General features: G+C 40.0%; 1 protein-coding gene across 1 annotated transcript in view; it reads left to right on the forward strand.

The window, feature by feature from the left end:
* BMPER (BMP binding endothelial regulator) overlaps positions 1–22,225 on the forward strand; it is a 351,352-nt gene that overhangs the window by 255,136 nt on the left and 73,991 nt on the right. Inside the window, exon 13 of the mRNA XM_073630479.1 lies at positions 15,229–15,565. Within this exon, the coding sequence (XP_073486580.1) occupies positions 15,229–15,565 (337 nt within the window). The remainder of the gene's footprint in view (positions 1–15,228; positions 15,566–22,225) is intronic.

The following is a 22,225-nucleotide window of genomic DNA, read 5'->3' on the forward strand; positions in this document are numbered from 1 at the left end:
AACCGTAAATATTGGGCATAAGGGATGCTCCGTACCAAGGGGTTAGGGTGGGCACTGGTGGCAAATAACAAAGTGTTACCAGCCGTGGGTTTCCTATAGAGGTCGGTGCCTAGCGTACCGTCAGGTTGTTTGATGATCGATAGATCTAGGAAGGGGATTTGCTCAGTCTCAATTTTGAAAGTAAATTTGAGGTTTAAGTCATTGTTATCCAATTGACGCAAAAAATGTAGAAGTTTGTCTCTGGAGCCCGTCCATACCATAAAAAGGTCATCAATAAAGCGATACCATAAAAGGATATCGTCTAGGAATTCTGTATATTGGTCATGGGCATGGATAAGTCGCTCCCAGCCGCCTAGATATAGATTTGCATATGCTGGGGCACACGACGTCCCCATTGCAACACCCTGTATTTGTAAAAATAATTGATTGTTGAAAGTAAAATAATTTTTGGTCAGTATAAAGTGTAATAGTGTCAGTATGAACTGATTCAAAGGCCAAGTAGTTGTATCTTGTTCAGCTAAGAAGGAACCAGCCATCCGCACGCCCTGCTCGTGGGGGATACTGGAGTAAAGAGACTCAATATCAACAGCCACGAGCAGGGCGTCCGGAGGGATCTGGATTCCCTCAAGGTGTTGCAAAAGGTCGGCGGTGTCCCTAATGTAAGACGGGAGACTACGGACGTGGGGCATTAGAAAGGCGTCGACAAATTTGCTTGCGTTGTCTGTTAGGGAGCCTATCCCAGACACTATGGGTCTTCCCGGTGGGATACGCGCGGCTTTGTGGGTCTTAGGTAGGGAATAGAAAGTCGGAGTACAGGGAAATTTGGGGACCAGGAACTCCAAGGTGTCTTTGTCAATGAGGCCTATGATGTAGGCCTCAGTGCAAAGAGCCCGGAGTTCCTGTGCAAAGGAGGATACATAAGTGGCAGAGATGGGTCTATACCAATGTTTATTGCTAAGGATAGCAAGGCACATAGATTCGTATTGCTGATTGGTCATCAAGACAATATTGCCACCCTTGTCTGATTGTTTGATCACGACATTAGAACGTTGCTGCAAAGACCGAAGGGCTCGGATCTGACTAGAATCAAGATTTGAGGGGAAGTCGGGCCATTTTTGTTTCTTGAGGTCACTGATAGTGGCTCGCAAGAAAGCCCATATCTCAGGGCAGGTATTGAGATCAGGGAATCTCCGGGATCGTAAACGGAAGGACTTAGGTAAAGAGATATGTTTAGGGGTAGCTGGAAGACCAGAAGTATTGGATGCAGGGAGGGTAAGTGGCATTAACCCTGCTACAGGTTCATTTGAAGGGACAGTGTCGGGGGTCCCACAGTCTTGTGAGGACGCGAGGTCTCCAGTGTCACCCTCATCAAATAAGAGCATCAGGTCGCGGAGTGCCCTAAACTCCTCCATAGAGAAGCCTTTGGTGCGTTCCGCGAGCTCATGTTCCAGTCCTAAGTTAACACGATCCTTGTCGTAAATGAATCTGAATGTAAGATTGCGTGCAAAGAGGTATAGATCTTTGATTGTTTCAGTGACCTTCAATGGATCAAGAGGACAAAAGCCCAGACCTAACTGTAGCAATGAGATTTCCTCACTGCTAAGGGTATACGGGGTAAGGTTTATGATGTTGCGATCGGTGTGGTCTGGGGGGGAGGATTTGTTTGGGACAGTGAAGGTTTCAGGACATAAGCATCTAAGTTGCTCTGTTGTTTTTTCAGATCTAAAAAAATGGCGTCCTCATTAATTTTGGTATATTTGTTTGACATTAGAGAAGAATTTAAGATTTTAGGAATTGTGCCGTGCAATGTAGAGTGGCCGGTGGCCCCTTCTACGGGGGTGTTGATATCATGTGAAGTCTGTGTGGGGAGTGCTTGAGTAGATCTCGGGCCTTTTGGGCCTTTTTTGTCTTTTTTAGGGTTCGTGGGTGGGGTGTTACCCCCAAAACGAAGTCTCTTGCGTGATGAGTTAAGTGCAGATGAAGTGTTGGGTTGAGTGGTGCTTAGGGAGGATACAGTGGAGGATAGGGAGGAATCTGATTCAATATCAGTAGTAAAATTTCTATTATTAGTACGGGGAGGGCCTCGTCTACCCCGGCCTCGCCCCGGCCAGTGATAGGCCATGCCCTCAGTAAAGGCAGCTTTGTCCTTCCCAAATTTGATCTGTTTTTTAATGATAATGTCCTTATTCATAATTTCCAGGCGTTCTCTAAGTTCATACAGGCATAGACGCCTTACATGTTACGAAATAAAAAGTCCTTCTTCAGAGGTTAATTAAGTCAGATGGGTGCAGATTTTCTACAATGCAAGCAAATGTGCAAATAGTACAACTTAGTATAGAGTTAATCATTTGGCACCAGGTTTTTCTTTGTTCTTATTCTATTTGGGTCGGGCAGACCAAATTGCTTCCCATACACGCTCCAATCCCTCCCTTTTTGCATACTGTATGGGAGTTGTTTTACCTAATAAAAGATTTGTATTTCTGTCCACCAATTCATTAGATTTTTCAGCCTCATCACCCAGCACAGTCATGCAGGGTGCCGCCAATAATAGTTAAAGTGGAACTAAACCCATCAATTTAAAGTGGAACTATTCTTACCTCGTCTCCTGCGATGTGGCTTCCCGAGCTCCCTGCCCAGCCACTGACACCTTTTGGGTGCCTGGCTTTTGGGTCTCGATTGCTGGCTGTTTTCATTGGCCAGGCGGTGATGACATCACTCCTGTGCGTTCACAGGATTTCAGTCAGATTCGGCATTACCAAATTTCTACAATGAGCTGCACTTACCTGACTCACTATACAAGGGTGGACAGGCAGGTAAGTAATTTAATGAAGAAGAGACAAAGCATGTCTCTTCTGCATTAAAATTCCTGCCTGTCCGCCCATTTAAAATTTTAGCCTAAAGTTCCACTTCAACTGTTTTTAAAAGTTACATTCAAGGCATGCCATGAATGCTCTCAACTGAACTGTCAAATAATTAAATGCTCCCATTGCCTGTGAGAGCAGGGAGAGGCACTACAGATGGACACAACGTTGTATCGAGTGATTACAAAGGCAAGTATAAGGGAGGTGAGTTACAGAGCCCTACTGGACCTAGACTTCACCTCAGTTCCTAACTTCATATGGGCCTGGGAACAAAATCGTCCTGTAATCGATGACACTCTGAACTTATAAATGCATGATCATTTGAGAAGTAGTCAACCATGGAAATGAAATCACTGAGGTAGAAGAAAGGACACACCCACGATGGTGTCCAATAGACCGAAATGCATCGGATGGCGCTTGTGGAGTCATTGCGATCTTTCCTGATCTCATTTTGGATTTTACTGCTTTAGTCAAGTGGATGTTTGTAAGTGTACTCCTGTTTTTTTATTAATAAATATTTTATGCAGTTTTACACTATGTGTGGCCGTTTGTTCCCTGTATATATGTCCGGGAGTGGCCTTCCCCATTGATGTCTACTGATATTGGGAGTCTGTTTGCTTCAAGTGAAAGTTCTCCATCCATACCTTTGACGGGGATATCTTCATACCATCCATCTGCTACATCCGATTATTGTTGAGGTATACCTCACAAACGCTCGTTTGACTCAATACTTTTGGTATGAGAGTTCACACTCTTTGGTAAGTGTGCCAATTTTGCCATAAGATGGTGGATTGCACAACTAAAGGTGAAGTTACAACTCTACTGTTCTTTCACATGTGTGTCCTTTCTTTTACCTCAGTGATTTCATTTCCATGGTGGACTATTTCTCAAATGATCATGCATTTATTTATTTTTTTAACTTAAAGAAGTTTTTTATTGAAAAGATTAATAAACATATAGTACATCAGAAATGTATTACAGAAAAGTTTCAGCCATGAGACATGTACAACATTGCAATATCACAATATAGTCACAAACGCATTCATTGCAACAGAACAGTCCCCGTTCCATACCCATGAGGTGATACCCAGCCTTGGTTTCCTATACTATTGTTCAGTACCCATAGCTGCATTCACAAAATTCTGTCTAAGATTAGATCAACCAGAGTGAGTCCCGGGGTGTCAAGCCAGGGTGCCCAAACCGTTTTAGATTTGTGTGAGCCCACCTATTTTGGAATATGTACTTTCCCAGGCATAATGTATCCCCCATAGCGGCTATTTACTCCTTCCATGTGGGAGGTTCAGTCGATTTCCAATGTTGCAGAATTAATTTTCTAGCCTGAAACAAAGCTTGAGCTATAGCCTGTTTGGTGGGATCCTCCACCAGGAGATTGTCTAAGATACCCAGGAGGCAAGGCTTAGGATCCCTTTGGATAGTAACTTGAAACACCCTATTGAGGGTATCTAGGACTTTTCCGCAACATAAGTGTAGTTTCGGACATCTCCATAATAGGTGAATTAAATCCCTATGGTCTTTAGCACATGTGGCACATATGGGGTCCTCTCTCATTCCCATTTTAAAAAGCCTTGCTGATGTAAGATGAGCCCTAAAAGGATGTACAGCAATAGTCTCTGTGAAACATTGAGCAAGCACATCTGTACAGCCTGTATGACTTCCTCCTATTGTTCCTCTTCAAATGCCCCCACATCTTGTACCCAACCAGCATGTAAAGGGAAGTCCTTTCAAGAAAATAATTAACAGCATATAGTAGCAGCGTGATATGAAACCCTTATAGATTTCTACCTCGGCCATGTAATTGAAAATAGGTGTTGGGAATTGTGCCCAGGTTTCCTCCCCAAATTGCGCTTTGACAGCATGCTGTAATTGCAAATAGTAGAAGCACATATTTTGTGGAAGCTGAAATTTGGATTGCAAAGTGGGGAAAGAGCACAAAAACATAGGACAGCCACGTATTACCATAATAATGTCACTCAGCTCCATATTGCAATAATTTCAACTCGTCATAATGTGCATTAGCCCATATCAGACTATATTTAGTAAAGCCTACCACCTCCTGCATTTGTCTTGTTTTGTTCCGTACTTTCTGCATGAGGGTGTATGTGGGGAAAAGTTTATTAGACTTACTGTACGTTAAGCCTTCCAATCCCATAGCAACATCGTTCACCCCTGTCACATGGTGTAATATATGATTAGTGGCATCAAAACCATCATTGGCCCGGAACAAGACTCTGGAGATATGCTGTATTAGGGCTGCTAGATAGTACAGCCATGGATTAGACAATGCTAGGGCTCCATTCTCTTTTGATTTTTGGAGCTGTTCTAGCTGAATTCTTGGGGGTTTAGTATGCCATATTAATGAGCGGAAGATGGAGTTAATAACTCTAAACATCCTAAGGGGGATAAACAATGGTTGAGTTAAGTAAAAATAGAAGCTGTGGCATGAAATCATTTTCAACAGATTAGTCTTCCCTACTACATAGAGCCTAATGCCCCGACACTCAGACTTTCCCACAACAAAACCGTGGATTTTTGTTTGAAGGTTGTCGGCTCCAACTTGTCTTGCATACATACGGTCACACAAATGTTGGCCAACAATTACGACTGTGGGAACGTGGTGACATACAAGACGTACGACGAGCCGAGAAAAAGGAAGTTCAATAGCCAGTGCGGTTCCTTCTGCTTGATTCCGAGCATGCGTGAAAGTTTGTGCGTGTAAACACGATCGGAAATTCCGACAACAAAGTTTTGTTGGCGGAAAATTTGAGAACCTGTTAGCCAACATTTGTTGGCTGAAAGTCCGCCAACAAATGTTTGATGGGGCATACACACGGTTGGACTTTCAGCCAACAAGCTCACACCCAACATTTGTTGTCGGAAAATCCGATTGTGTCTATGGGGCATAAGTCTAGTCCATATTTTAACTTTGTCCCTCGATCATGCATTTACAAGTTCAGAGTGTCATTGATTACAGCACGTTTTTTTCACTACTCATGTTTTGGTGATAGACATTATTATTATTTGATGTTTTCAATTTTGCATGGTTTATTGGCCTTATTGCCATCTTGTTTATTTCCCTATTTTGTTACAATATGTATTTCACCTTTATATATGTACACAGTATTGAGCCCTGCACTATTTTTTTGTTATATGTTTGCACTATATGTCTAGTGAGTGCTAGCTGCTATTCACAGTCTCTGAGCGCAGTTTTTATTTTTTCTTTCTATTCCAATTAATACAAGTATGCTGAATTCACTTCTCAACTCACCTGACCATGGCCACTCCACATAAAGGTTTTCTTATTGTTGCTTATGGCTACTGCAGGGGCCTTTCTTTTCCGCCCCATTCCCTTTTTCCCCATTCCCTGCCTTTTCGGACCTTTTCTCACTCCTTTCTCTTATTTCTCTTTTGTCTATCTCTTACTTCTCCCATACAGAGACATGTTCTTATACCTGTAATTATTGATGCCTTTAACACATACTGACTAGTCAATAACTTACAGAATTGTCAAGAATTGTTTTGACATCTGTAACTTCTGCCTATGTTACTCTAAACGGTTGTATGCATAACATTTTATGTTGTCTCATACTTTGTCTGTTAATATTCTTTTTTTTTTTTAAATGTATTGAATATATAGGGGGGGGGGGTGAGGTGGCAATACAGGTATTGGAACATTTTTTACCTTAATACAGGGAATGCATTAGGTAAAAAATGTTTAGACTTTAGAACCACTTTAAAGAGCAGCAAAAGCTGATAAGTCCATCCATTACCACTCTGAGTGCTGTTGTATAGGGGATTGCAAAAGGCTGACACCAATCATATAGATGCATTAGAAAAGTACATTTTATGATTTATTAATGAATACAGAGCTGTTGTAATGTTTGTCTGTTATATCTGTCCGGAGATTAGCTTTAAGTTTAGTACAAGCTAGTTTAAGGTATTCTGCCTGAAAAATGCACACATATGGCATTTGAATAACTATGTGAAACATTTCTGCATGCTCAGGAAAAGCTTTTTACCTTTATCATCTCTGCTCAAGCCTTGTGGGTCGCCCCCCAGTCTGTTTTATGGCCTGACCTGTACTGTGGACACAAACTGTTAAGACAGCATTAAAACACTATAGCAGATGTCAGTAAAATGGGCTCTGTAAACACAAAGGAACCTTTGAGCTCTTGTAATAAAAGATGTGGAATCCCTTGCACTTTTGGCAAGATATCATGACCAAGTCTGGGTCAGACCTATAGAAAGCTTTATACAGAGTTGAACCTGTAGTCTGTTGTGTTTTATTTTGGAAAAGTGATAGTAATAAGCACTAATGCTGGCATTTTGATTTACAACCTGTAGAATGCAAACAGTATATGAAGGAACCACTGAGGCTGGGTTCACACCATCGCCGCATGCAGCTCCCAAGCAGGGGTCCGATGCGTCCTGGTTCACCGTTTCAGGTCTGATTTCAGCCCGAATTTTTGGCTGAACTCGGGACCCGAAACGGACCAAAAGATGCACAGGGCTGCTGTGTAAATTTCCATAGAGAGACGGTCTAAATCTCCTGCTATTGCGAATTGGATGCGGAGAATTTGCATCCAATTCGCAATGGTGTGAACCCAGCGTGTGTTTTATTTGTTTTGTTTTTTAAAGTATTTAACATTTTCTTAATCATGACATAGCACACTGTGAAAGGGTTGCTCCCTTTATGCTTTAGGTTATGTTCATTAATGCCTAATTGCAGCCAAAATAAAAAACAGAAAAGTCAGCACAAGGTCATAGCTTATAGTCAGTAGTATGTGTCCCTTGTGCTGATGCTTCCTCTTTCAGTTAAAATGTTCCTCCGTCCATGCCTCCTACTCCCACCCCACTCATGTAATCTTCCAGTGAAATGAGGGTTAGTACAACAAAAGGCTGTCATCAAGAAGGCAGACCTATCAATCATTTGCCTGCCCTTCATTCATAGATTACATTTAATTAATAGAACCTGTAATATGGCTTCTATGAATGGAGCAGGTCCAGAGGTTTGTCACCCTTTAACAAGAATTGCCTTTCATGGCAGGATCACTATGAATGTAATCTTCCAGTGAAATGAGGGTTAGTACAACAAAAGGCTGTCATCAAGAAGGCAGACCTATCAATCATTTGCCTGCCCTTCATTCATAGATTACATTTAATTAATAGAACCTGTAATATGGCTTCTATGAATGGAGCAGGTCCAGAGGTTTGTCACCCTTTAACAAGAATTGCCTTTCATGGCAGGATCACTATGAATTATTTTAAGGAACATTGCATATTTAAAATATTAAAAATGACTTTTGAAAAAATAGCACATTACTTTTATGTAAAATCTTACTGGTTGGATTTACATACTGTAACCTTTAAACCACTCAATGACTTTGATGAAACTGATGTTGAGAAATCTGTGCATGGGTTGCCAGGTTTGCATTCCTGATGTGGCAATTTAAACAATAGTCTCATTACCTCAACTAGATTAAAATGTACTATTTTTATGTAGAATGTAATAGAAGGGGCAGAGATACTCAGAAATAGATGGCACATCTGGCTCTTTCTGTGCTGCTGTACAGGTTTTAACATGACTCTGATTACATAGTTACATAGTTGCAGTATAGTGAGGTGAGGTTGAAAAAAGACACAAGTCCATCAAGTCCAACCTATGTGTGTGATTATATGTCAGTATTACCTTGTATATCCCTGTATGTTGTGGTCGTTCAGGTGCTTATCTAAAGTTTTTTTAAACTATCGATGCTCCCCGCTGAAACCACTGTCTGTGGAAGGGAATTCCACATCCTTGCCGCTCTTACAGTAAAGAACCCTCTACGCAGTTTAAGGTTAAACCTCTTTTCTTCTAATTTCTAAGTGGCTACGTATCTTATTAAACTCCCTTCAGCGGAAAAGTTTTATTCCTATTGTGGGGTCACCAGTATGGTATTTGTAAATTGGACTCATATCCTCTCTCAAGTGTCACTTCTCCAGAGAGAATAAGTTCAGTGCTTGCAACCTTTCCTCATAACTAATATCCTCCAGTCCCTTTCTTAGCCTTGTTGCCCTTCTTTGTACTCACTCCATTTCCAGTACATCCTTCCTGAGGACTGGTGCCCAGAACTGGATAGCATACTCCAGGTGAGGCCAGACCAGAGTCTTGTAGAGTGGTAGAATTATCACTTTTTCTCTTGAGTTAATCCCCTTTTTAATGCATGCCAATATTCTGTTTGCTTTGTTAGCAGCAGCTTGGCATTGCATGCCATTGCTGAGCCTATCATCTACTAGGACCTCCAGGTCCTTTTCCATCCTAGATTCACCAGAGGTTCTTCCCCCAGTGAGTAAATTGCATTAATATTTTTGCCACCCAAATGCAGTATTTTATATTTTTCCACATTAAACCTCATTTGCCATGTAGTTGCCCACCCCATTAATTTGTTCAGATCTTTTTACAAGACAGAGGAAGGTACATTTGCTTGCTGTATGCAAAAATCCATTTCATGCAAGGGTTAATTTCTCATCTTGACTTGGAAATTATAAATAAGGTCATATACTTACCTTATTGGTCTGTCCCCTGACAACTGGTGCTCTCCTCCGTTTTGTGCTGCTTCTGAATTGTAGGCAGGCCCGTGGTAGCCTCTCATAGAATGGAAGACAGCTGGTCCTGCACTGTACAGGATGGCATCAGCGAGGTGCAACCAGTCAGGCAGGAGGAGCAAAGAGGAGGAAGTCTACAAAAAATAAGGTAAATATATTGCTTTATTCATCATCCCCTAAAACAAGCCGTAAAACTGTATCTAATTCATCCCAAAGGTGTTCTATTGGGTTGAGGTCAGGATTCTGTGCAGGCCAGTCAAGTTACTCCACCCAGAACTCGATAAATCCATGTCTTTATGGACCTTGCTTTGTGCACTGGTCTAAATCATTTGGTGGAGGGGGGGAATTGTCAAACATTCCCATAGACACACTCTCTAAGAGTTGAAGCTGTTATAGCTGCAAATGGTGGGCCAACTCAATATTGAACCCCATGGACTAAGACTGGGATGCCATTAAAATTCATGTGTATTTAAAGGCAGGTGTCCCAATACATATATATATATATATATATATATATATATATATATATATATATATATATATATATATATTTCTCTATAAGTGATCACATAACCTCTGTTTTCAGTTGCACAGGGTGCTTATAGAGGTGGAAGTGGAGACGGCAAGGGGGGGTGGAGGCATAGAAACAGCAATAGACTGATCTTCCCCGTGAAGAGTTGTGTGGGGGGGGGGGTTCAGCAGAAGTCTTGGCCATGACAGGACAGCTTTCAGGACAGCCAGCAAAAATGACCACATTGGGATGGATGTGCTCTCACCATGGTCAGTTTCCAATATGAAAGCAGGGGGCATGGCTAGATCACCAGGTATTTCACACAAAGGAAGAAAAACAAAGAGAACAGGATACTTTTTAACACAAGTACATGGTACAACAGACACATTTCAGAAATGTGAACACTTGTGGAGGAGGGGGGCACTACAAAAGTCATTTTTTTTCCTGGAGTTCGACTTTAATTTACGGTAATTACAGTGATGTTGAGGATATATAATATTGTTGCTTCATCCAAATTTTTAAACTTTTTTCAGTGATTAAATTATATTACCCCCCTAATTGTGTTTATCGGTTATTTTATTATTTTTAATACCAACCTAATGTTAGAAAAGGCCGGCAAAAAGGCATTTTGGGACAAAAATTACTAAAGCAACAATGACCTAAGATCATGAAGCGAAGCCAAAAAGAGTCAAGTTACTTCCAAATTTGCATTGCCATTTAGAAATTACCTTTATGATGTGTTTTAAAACCCATTTCAAAAGCATCAATCATTAAGATGTGTCATTGGCAACAAAGCACATTTGTCTTAAACAGTAGAAATTCTTCCAAGGGCCTTATTAATTAATTTACTGTAATAGCCACAAAGCCAGACTCCTGCCAGTGGCTTTAATAATAGATTTTCATGAGCCTCAGTGGGACCCACAGCTTCTTGAATAGGACCCTAGAAATTGACATAACTGGAATACCTACAACATTACCAGCGTTATAGTAACCAAGCATTTAATCTTTCTCAACTTCTACAAGTAGATTATTAAAATATGCCCAGCGAGAGTGCTGATGGACTTTAGAATAATACTTTACATAAACAAATTATTATGCCTTTTATCTTATAATCAAATTCAGCAGCTGAATGTTTGTTATTAAAAACAGCATAATTTTATTTTGGAACAATCCACATTGTCGTGCATGAGAAACATCTGTGTGTTCTGGCCTTATGTATACAGTACAGCTCTTAGCAGTTCTACAAAGAGATGTCTGTTGGAGCCTATAAGGATGTAATAAGTGCATGTAAAGACATTTGTACTGAAGATTTATTATTATTTGCTGGCAAATTGTTACAGTTAAAGTTTACTTATTAAAAAAATGTTGCTGTAGTACATTTCAAGCCTTGGTGAAACTGCAGTTTTAGAAATAAATAGTGTTGACTATGAATGTATATTCTCTTAATCGCACACATAATATTTGTACAGCAGAAAGAGAAAGCTCCTGAAAACATGGAAGGTATATCTTGATTCTACAGTAGAAGACACAGGCTGAGTATTCATTTACCCTGAATTATAGGCTCATACCTTCAGGTTTGTTGGACACTGCCAAGTTATTGAGAACATGCCCCTTGGGTCCCCCACATTACCTTACCCCACTCTGCGAGTCCACAGTTTTTTGCTAATGTCCTAAGGTGATGGTCCTCCTTTCCCTTAGGGAGAAATCACTTTTAGCCTAAAGTGGAACAATACTCACCTCAGCTCCAGCAATGCGGCGTCCCTGAGCTCCCTGCCCATCTGCTGACATCTTCAAGCGGACGACTTCCGGGACAGAACTGTTTGTAACCAGCATGTTTCATAACAGTGAAGATATTGCTTACTAAACACATTTAAACCTGCCTAAATAAAGAACATTTAAGATTCAGTCTATGGAAGAATTTCCTAAGTTCATTCATAAAAAGTGCAAAATTACATACAAATGGCATGATGAAATGAAAACAATAATATTGGTTAACGAAGGTCAGTAATAAAAATCTTCAAGATCCAATTGTCACAGGGACAGAAAGTGAGGTGAAATCTTCTGAACAGGGGCAGGGATAGCTAAACAAACCTTACAGGGGTGTTAACCCTTCTCTATGCTATCCTAAAAACATAAAAATTATTTTTTGGGCTGGAGTTATACTTAAAAAATGTACCTGTTCCAACTTACATACAAATGTAACTTAAGAACAAACCTACAGAACCTATCCCGTTAGTAACCCAGGGACTAAATGTATAATTAAAATAAATTGTGAACAAGAGTCTAGTAGACATCCCGGGTATGATAAAGTTTGAAACACAAAATCATAAATTATAATATAAAAAATAACTATAAATAATTATAAAAAATAATAATTTTAATAATAATACATTTTATTCAATAATGTAATCAAATCAAAAACACAGAAATTTGCTCAGTTGCAGAATTGTCTCTGTCGACACTTTCAGTGTTTGGTGATGAAATTCACTATCACTCAATTCTGCAAGTGTTCTAATTTACTATTGCTGTTTTTCTAGCTGGTCTAAACCCACTTTTGACGTGAAGGGACACTATTTGGTTGCCATGGACAATCTCAAGTTTCCAGGCAGAAAGAACGATATATAAAATATAAAACTGCAGGCAGGGCACTGGACAAAGCACTAGGAACAAAAGGGAGGTGAAATGATTTGATACAGTAATGTAATCTTACAGATTACAGTGTACTGTATAAAATAATAATTGTAAAGGGTGCAATTATGCAAATATAATTAATAAATAAATTATTCATACACAGTGTTATGCAACAATTAAATTGTTACCTGTCCTGGAGTCCAGTGATTTCGGCACCGCAGCTGATGTTTCCATCAGCTGTCGGGTGCTGTCGCCGTCATGGCGAGTAAGGGTACCCGACAGTTTAGCCTTACGGCTTCATGCCGAGAACCCTTCTATGCATGTGCGAGGCGCCGCTCCTCTCTCCTACTGGCCCAGCGACAGGGAGAGGAGGAGGGAGGAGGAGGAGGGAGCCCCGAGGTGCCAATTGTGGGGGAGGGGAGACAAATAAGCGGAAGTTCCCCTTTTGGGTGGAACGCCGCTTTAAAGTGCACAAAACAAGCACTATGGTTAATGCTCCAACACCATGCTTCTAAAGTGCAATGTGCTCCAAATACAGTGGTGCTTCACCCGAAGTGATAATGAAATGCGCTCACCAGATAGCCTCGGCCACCAGGTGACCATTAAGCATGTATTATAGGAAACTCCTCGTTTCAACGATTTAACCCCTTCAGGAATCTTATCCCAAGTCAATAATCCGTATGTGGGAGAAACCGGATCCCAGTCCAATATGCAAAGGTATATGAACATGACTTTCTTCAAACTTATGTATCCTCTACTGCATACATCCAACTCTCATCATAAGATTCTGTGGAATTGGCTCCGCCACAAAGAGCCACAGAAGGCAGGAATAGTGTAATATTGTTTTTTTAAAGCGGGGTTCCACCCAAATTTTGAACAATATCTGTATGTATTCTCTTCCTTGCCTAGATGCTGACATGCCGTTTAAAAAAATTTTAATCGCCGTAATTACCTTTTATTTTTCTATTCTTCTTTGCACTTCCTGGTTCTCCTCCCATGGGAGTAGGCGTGTTTCTAGCCTCTCCCAGACTCCTGGGAGCTAGTCTCAGGCTTCCCAGGATGCCACTGAGCATGTGCGGGAACGAGCGGTGAATGCTGGGAGCACAGCATTCACCACATCCAGGAAATAAATGCTTGTGGGCTTCAAATGCCCACAATGAAGATGGAAACCGCCTGCAGTGAATAATAAGTTATTCTTTCCGACGAAATCTGACACAGGCGGACATATTACACACAATATGTGAGTATGTAATGCTGAGAAGAAAAGTTTGTGAATTAACTCAAAAAAAAAAAAAACGATAGATAGGTGGACCCCCGCTTTAAATCCTTAAAAGTTTAGCACTTACATAGTCCAGTTCTGGGTACAGCAGTCATAAAAAACAGCACAAGGGGAAGCAGAATTCGTTCCGTCACCACTGTATGAGTCGCGGCGCGCATCTCTGCTACCTGAGCGGAAGTGGAGGGCTCCTGTTAATGTGCGTTTCAGGCCTCGTTTCAGTGCATTTCACACTCAAGCACGTGTCATCAGGAAGTCAGTGTACTGTATGTGTTATGTTCTTTTCACTATATTGAATTTGCCGCCGGGCTCTGCCCCCGTTTATTGCGGCGCTCGCAGGGAACGGATACCGGCACAGTAATACATTGGGCAGAGTACACAGCCTGCAGACACAGTGGGGGGACATCACAGGATCCTGGGCACAAGGTAAGTAACTTTGCTTGGATCCTGCGATGCAATCCCGAGTGTGGCTCGGGGTTACCGCTTTTGGTAATGAAAATTCACCCCAAGCCACACTCGGGATTACCGCTGGAGAGGTTAACGATGTCCTGAGTTGAATCATCTTCTGTATAGAAAGGCAAATATTCTATGTAAGAAACACTAGAGTTAATAGAATGGGTAAAATGATTTCTTGTGACTCCTTAAATGAAGGCGTGTTTTTGATGTCTAGGTTACCTGCTTTATGGGTGAGCCAGTTATAATATCCAATCACCTTTTGGTCTGCCATCATTATGTTATTTTATACTAATGATGAAAAGCCTAAAGCTAAACTTCAGGCTGACATGAAGGACCCAAATTAATACAGGGCCCTATTAAAACATCTATAAAAGCATTTTAAAGTGCAAGCACTGTAAGTACCTGCACCTGCCTCTTGCAATCTCCTGCACAGTAGCGTTCAGAAGAAGAGCAGCAACACAAAAAGCCAATCAATTGTGCAGCAGTGAAAAGTGCATACTGATAGGAGGAGAGAGAAGAGTGACAGCAATGAGTTTGACAGTGTGCTGCTTCTCCTTTTACTGTCCAGTCACAGGGTGGATGAGGTACAAGACTTGTAAATGTTACTTAACTGCAGCAGCGAAAAATAAGGTCTCCTACCCTGCCAGACAGAGCTGTGCAATGTGACAGAGCTGTGTAAATCTCAGAACTTGAAGGATATTAAAACAAAAAATTGGTGGGTATAATAGTTCTTATATATGCAGTTTGTCTGTGTAATTAGCTGTTTTTTGGGACTTCAGCTTCATTTGTATTATAAAGCTCTGTGCAATTGCATGCCAGTTTCTGTAATATCGCTAATTGACCTAATTTGAGGCCAAAACATTTATGCCATTTCCATGTTTGTATGTTAGGGCTGGAAATTTCCTGGGATGGAGACAGCTTTGTAGAAGTGATGGCCGCTCCTCATCTAAAAGGGAAGCTCTGTGGCCTTTGTGGCAACTACAATGGACACAAGCGGGATGATCTCATAGGTAGTGATGGAAACTTCAAGTTTGATGTGGATGACTTTGGAGATTCCTGGAGAGTCGAATCTAATGAATTCTGTAACCGCCCTCGTAGGAAGACTGTGCCAGAGCTGTGCCAAGGGACCGTTAAGGTGAAACTTCGTGCTCACAGAGAATGCCAGAAGTTAAAGTCCTGGGACTTTCAAAACTGTCACTCCACTGTTGACTATGCTGTTTTCTATAAGTAAGTGTAATACAAAGCAATATTTTTTTTATATGCCTTATAGTGTTTTTTAATAATGTGTTGTAGCTGTTATTATTAAGTTCAAATCAAACTTTCAGTTAATATCAACAATATGTTATATCCTTCAAAACAAAAGGTATGCAAAGTCTAATGCCCTGTACACACGGTCGGATTTTCCAACGTAAAATGCTCGATGGGAGCTTGTTGTCGGAAATTCCGACCTTGTGTAGGCTCCATCGGACATTTTCCATCTGACTTTTCGTCACACAAAATTTGAGATCTGGATCTCAAATTTTCCAACAACAAAATCCATTCTCGTAAATTCCGATCTTGTATACACAATTCCGACGCACAAAGTTCCACGCATGCTCGGAATCAAGCAAAAGAGCCGCACTGGCTATTGAACTTCATTTTTCTTGGCTCATCGTACGTGTTGTACGTCGCCGCATTCTTGACGTTCGAAATTTCTGACAAGATTTGTTTGACTGTGTGTATGCAAGACAAGTTTGAGCCAACATCCGTCGGAAAAAATCCACGGATTTTGTTGTCGAAATGTCCGATCGTGTGTATGGGGCATTACAGTTGTTCTTTTTTAGAAAGCCGCCATATCCTATATAAAAGTATAAAAAAAAAAGAGTATAAAAACCTGTTCTCTGTGTGGAAATAGTGGTCTCTCTGCAGAGGACTGGCATGTCACCTAGTGATTACCTTTGGTAACGCTATCAGTGAATCTCATGTTCACTGCTTATTGTAGAGGTCCAGCTCTGACTTAGCAAGTAACCTATTGGAATTAAATGCTTCCACCTAGAGAAGGTCTTTCTCCGAAGTATGCATGTGGGAGGGGCATGCATTTCTACTCAGGTTGTTCAACTGGGCTTCAATAACAGTAATATCTCCAGTGCCACTGTACACTATAGGGGCTTATTTATAATAGAGAGCAGAAATCTTAAATTCACTTTCTGTTATGCACACTGTGACATATCCCATTCTTAAAATTGGCCAGTGGTGTTTAGCCCAGTGGAGTTCTTTCTGCTCAATGCAGCACTGAGTTCCATTATTGGACAAGAGACAGCCTTGTGACTTTTTAAAAATTTTCCATTCAATTTCACTGTTCTCAGCTGATTTCAGAGTCCCAAATCCATAAATCACAAAGCACATTTGTAAAGAACATCACCATGGTTTATAAATATGCAAAGATTTTTTTTTTTTTTTTTTCAACCATACGACTGCTTTTAAATTGAGACCCTGGGTAAAGTGAGCAGTTAATAGTAGCAGAATAATGTATTTCAACAAACACTATTCACCAGACACAAAAGCCTTGTTTAGGTAAGTGTACAATCTAAAGGTGCAATGTCACTTTTACATGGAAGTTTATGTATATTGTTAATTTTTCCAACATTGAAGAGATCTCAGCACAATGTGACAGGTTTCATGACATTTATTTTGTTATACTGTATTTTTCTTGTCCTAAAATCACTTTAATAACTTTGAGAAGACCTATTTAAAATAGGATTTTTCAAAGTTCTTGCAAAGCCTTTTTGACTTTTTTGTTAAACGTACTTCGTACGTGTCTTCTGGCGATTTTTTAAACAGAACAATTTAGTATCAGTGATAATTCTGCTGAAAAGCACGGAACAGTGTATCATATTGCTTCTAATCCAATAGTTATTTATTGTATCACTTTGCCTAGAAATACATCCTTGTTTTTATATTCACGTTACTTGGTCACTGACACTGTGCATTTAAATCACTGGCACCATCTAGTTTTTCCTCTTTTGCCTAAAAAGAAAAGACATCACTGACTTTCCTGCAGCAAAATACTGATGGATAAATAAAAGCTATGTGTTTTTTAATACACCACACAATACAGGAAGAATGTGCTTCAAAAACAGAACCTTGCAGATGTTATATGAAATAATGCAATTCATATGTTGATCTAAACCTTTTAAAGTGGATCTATCATTAAAATTTGAATGGTACATAAATTAGCAGGTCATACATCTGCATTACCAAGTTACATAATTATTTCAAGTACCTTGACATGAATAAAAATGTATACTGTTTTCAATCAGACAGACCCAGTTTGAGAGACTTGAAATGAGAGAAGAGGATTAAGAAGGCACAACTATAGATACAGATAATTATAACCTATACATTGAACTAGATTTATATTGTGCATTATTACGGACTGACAAGATTATTTCAAGTAACTCTGTCACTTAAAAATAAACTTGTTTCCTGTATAAAGTACAGGCGTGCTCCGACCTCCAGCAGCCTGGGCTGTTCTGATAGGGCAAAGTTCAAAACCAGCATTTCAAAAAGTTCAAAGCCACCCTGCCTCATGCACACTCCTACTTGCCAATGAGGCAGTCTGTTAAAGTGATGGGCTAAAAGGAATGTGAGGGAGGGATAGAGCAAGCTTTGGCATAACCAAAGTTTTACCTAATCAGAACTTACCAGAACTTTTAGCCTAGATTAATATTATACTTTATACCTTTTTTTTGTAAATTATTAATTATGAATAGAATAGCTGAAGTTCATATTTTTTAAATATAGTAAAAAAAAAAAAAAAAAAAAGAGATTACAATTCCCATTTTAAAGTCCAACTCTGGCCAAAACCTATTTTAGATATGTATAGGGATCCTTTATATAGTTATTGCAGTTTATGCGAGTTGGGGACATTTTACCCCAATTCCTGTCCTGACCACACCTTTAAATAAATGGTATCACAATGATAGTAAAGGGACGTGTAATCCCACAATGGAGACACATCAACAAAAACCTAGTTCTAGCCCTTCCTACTCTCTATCCTTGCCTAAAAAATGTTTTGGCTGGAGTTGGGGTTTATGTCAGCAGTGCATAAAACATGGTATCACTTTATGTCGTTGATGAATGTTTTTATATTCATCAGGGAGTGAAATTTTAAAAGTGTATTTGTTATAACTGCTTCCTTCAATAAAATGTAGTAATCCTTCCAAAACAAGCTAGGTACTATCGGCCATTTCCGTTATGCATGTGCAGTATTTTCAAACTGAAGCACGCATCTGGTATGTCTCAAAATATTACATGTGACGGCACTGTTTCTGTATTTTATGCATTTAAAGGGAAAAAGGACTTTACTATTACCTGTTTTTATTGGTTGCCTCAACTGCCATGAGCTTACTGTTGGATAGGGCATTTATATGTGTATTCAGTGCAGGATGAATCTACCTTTTCTCTGCTCTACCTACATCTAAATGTGCTGTCTAACTACAAGCATGGCATCTTGCAAATAAAACCTCCTGTGTACTTCATTTGAGATTATTTTGACTTTACTTTGTTTCTCAAGTTGGGGTTTGTGTCCTGGCAGCCTGTCCCATAAATCCATCAGTTTTCTGTCCAGTTAGAGTGTCCTATTCCTTAGGGCTTGGGATCAAAGTGCGCACCTACCCTAGATGTAAGCAACAGAAATTCATACCTATTGATAAAGGCAAATGATAATGTCAGTTCTAATGTACCCAAAGGTACATTAGACATTTGTATTACTCTCTGTTGTCTTGGTTTACCTATAGAAAAGATGGTGAGAGAAAAATCTTCCAATAAAGACACCTGTCTTTATGACAGCTGCCTATGGGCCCTTTGACATGCACAGTCCATCTTTTAATTTTCTAACCCATGATTACTCAGATGAAAATGGGCAGCAATACATTCCTATGGCTGAGTGGATATATCCACCCATATCTACCACCTCTGGATCCATTGTACCAAATAATACAAATTTGCATCTGGGTGTGCTTGTAGTGACCAGACTGGAAGTGGGCGGCTATAGATGAGCACCAATCCACTTACACTGTCCACTCATATGGATTACATGGATCTGTTTTTTTTCCAAAGAGAAAAAATCTGAATGGGCATGGATGTCACAGATGTGACATACATACCTTTCTGATCTGACTCAGCAGGGGATCATTCTAAGATTCCCTTCTGAGACTGAATGGATACTATTTTTGTGAAAGGGGCCTTATAGGAAATTTCCCCATACTCATACATTTATCTCACTTCTTGTGTCTGTGAGACAGAGTGCAGGAAATCTGACCAGTGGGACACAGAAATAAAAAAAAAACCTTCCTAGGAATTTATCACTTTTCTACTCTCTCCATACCTAAACTAAATATTTTCGCTTTAGATATAATTTAATAAATTTGTTATACAGCCACAAAAAAGATATATAAGAAAAGGCTAGTAACTCGTAGCAACTTTTAAAGATACACCTACAGTAAAATGGAAAGTAATTGGTTGCTATGGGTTGCTTCAGTTTGCCTCTTTTCTTGGGGGAAAAAACAAGCAAAGTTGCTTGTGTTATATATTATATACATTTTTTTACAGCCAAGGATTTATCTTCTGAAAAATGTCAGAAGAGAAATGCGGCTTGAATAACTAAACACATCCTCTGAATTCTGATACGTGAACCAGTCATGATAACCCTTCACTTACACGGTTCCTCTTTACGTGTTACCATATAAAGTATAACCAAGCACAACTAGTGCCATTTTAAATCATCAACATCAAATGGTAAATGACCCGTGGAAACTTTTTCTAGTTGGATGTAAAACACGACCAGATAATTCAAGATGTATGTGATATTTGTATTCTCAGTTGTGGATTTTTTCCCTCTGACTAGACTGTATTTCAGTCTCTTCTCTACCTGTGTCACTTCCACATAACTCTCCCGCTGAAATAATATAACTGTCTGTAACACATTACTATAGGTATAAAGTATGCATGCATGATTTCATGTGACCATGTTTAGTGCTGTAATTCACTTCTGTTCTCTAATGCAAACATGTAATGTTTTAGTAGACACATGGGAAGAAAAGAAACAGCTGCTGCTTTTTTCCCCCACTAAAGTATGTTTCTCTATCGCAGTACTTGTAAAGATGTTATAAAAGCTTGTACTTTACCATATGGGAACAGATAGTTAAACGTGACAGAGAATTAATGGAAATAGCCAAAAACATATGGACACTTATGATGTACCCTGACTGTATCACACTTAGCACAAAATGGATTTTATATTGATAGTGAAGGATCTATGAAAAACAACTTACAGCATGAAAATAATAAAAAAACAACAACTTAGTAATGCATTAGGCCAGAACGTTTTATGCTACTCTTTAGTAAAAGCAATATTCACTATGGAACATAAAGGTCAGTTTCAGCCAAAGCTTTCCCTAGAGATAGGAAAGGCTAGAACTTCTGTTGAGTTTTTATACCTTTCTGTTTGCATTGCTTTCCTGCTTCCTTATTTCCCATTTAGAGGTGAGGGATGGGTACAATACTTTTCCACTGCTTCCAGCCTGAGTTGTTTGACACAGGTATCACATGAATCAGTAGTAAGGTAATGTACCCTCGCCTAGGTGAGGCAATAGGAATACCTATTTGGTTATGGTTTCTGCCACCCATATAATCCCCCAACTTCTGAGGCTCAAGTTGCTGAAATCGTGGCACTATTTCCAGATCTTCATCTGTGTATATGCAAGATCTGGGGGCTGGCTGCAAGAATCAGGAAGATAAATCTGTCTGCTGATGATTGGTTTGTATCAGACTGTAAATACTCTCTGCTACAAGCCGCTCCTTTCCATCACCACTTGAATCTCGGGGGCCGGAGGCAAACTGAGCTGTTCACTCTTATGCCATGTACACACAATAGGATTTTCTGATGGAAAATGTGTGATAGGACCTTGTTGTCGGAAATTCCGACCGTGTGTAGGCTCCATCACACATTTTCCATAGGAATTTCCGACACACAAAGTTTGAGAGCTTGCTATAAAATTTTCCGACAACAAAATCTGTTGTCGGAAATTCCGATCGTGTGTACACAAATCCGACGCACAAAGTGCCACACATGCTCAGAATAAATTAAGAGATGAAAGCTATTGGCTACTGCCCCGTTTCTAGTCCCGACGTACGTGTTTTACGTCACCACGTTCAGAACGATCGATTTTCCGATAACTTTGTGCGACTGTGTGTATGCGAGACAAGTTTGAGCCAACATCCATCAGAAAAAATGTTGTTGTCGGAATGTCCAATCAATGTCCGACCCTGTGTACAGGGCATTACTGACCAGAAGTAAAAGCAAAAAAAAGCTGCCGCACACCTGATAGATCACAAATGTCCACATTTATTGTGTAAACTGTCCACAAACATGCCAGTGACAGTCTCGGTCCCTATGACTAAGCCCTCATTGGGTGAAATACGTCAGAGGGCCGGTCCTAGGGTGGGAACTGTCACTGCCATGTTTGTAGATGGTTTACACAATAAACATGGATGTTTGTTATCCATCCGCCTTGTGGCAACTTTTCTTTCTACTTCTGGCTCTTAATGACATATAATACAAAGAAGGCACTGGATAGGGCCTTCAGTGGGGAATTAGGAGAAGGGGTAAATAGGGAGAAAGAAGAGGGCAACGCTGTATTTGCTTGGTTGGGTTGGTACAGCGGGGATGGAAAGTATTCAGACCCCCTTACATTTTTCACTCTTTGTTATATTGCAGCCATTAGCTAAAATCAATTAAGTTCATTTTTTTTTTCCTCATTAATGTACACACAGCACCCCATATTGACAGAAAAAACACAGAATTGTTGACATTTTTGCAGATTTATTAAAAAAGAAAAACTGGAA

Source organism: Aquarana catesbeiana, linkage group LG05, assembly GCF_042186555.1.
Source record: "Aquarana catesbeiana isolate 2022-GZ linkage group LG05, ASM4218655v1, whole genome shotgun sequence".
In the NCBI taxonomy this organism is placed as follows: domain Eukaryota; kingdom Metazoa; phylum Chordata; class Amphibia; order Anura; family Ranidae; genus Aquarana; species Aquarana catesbeiana.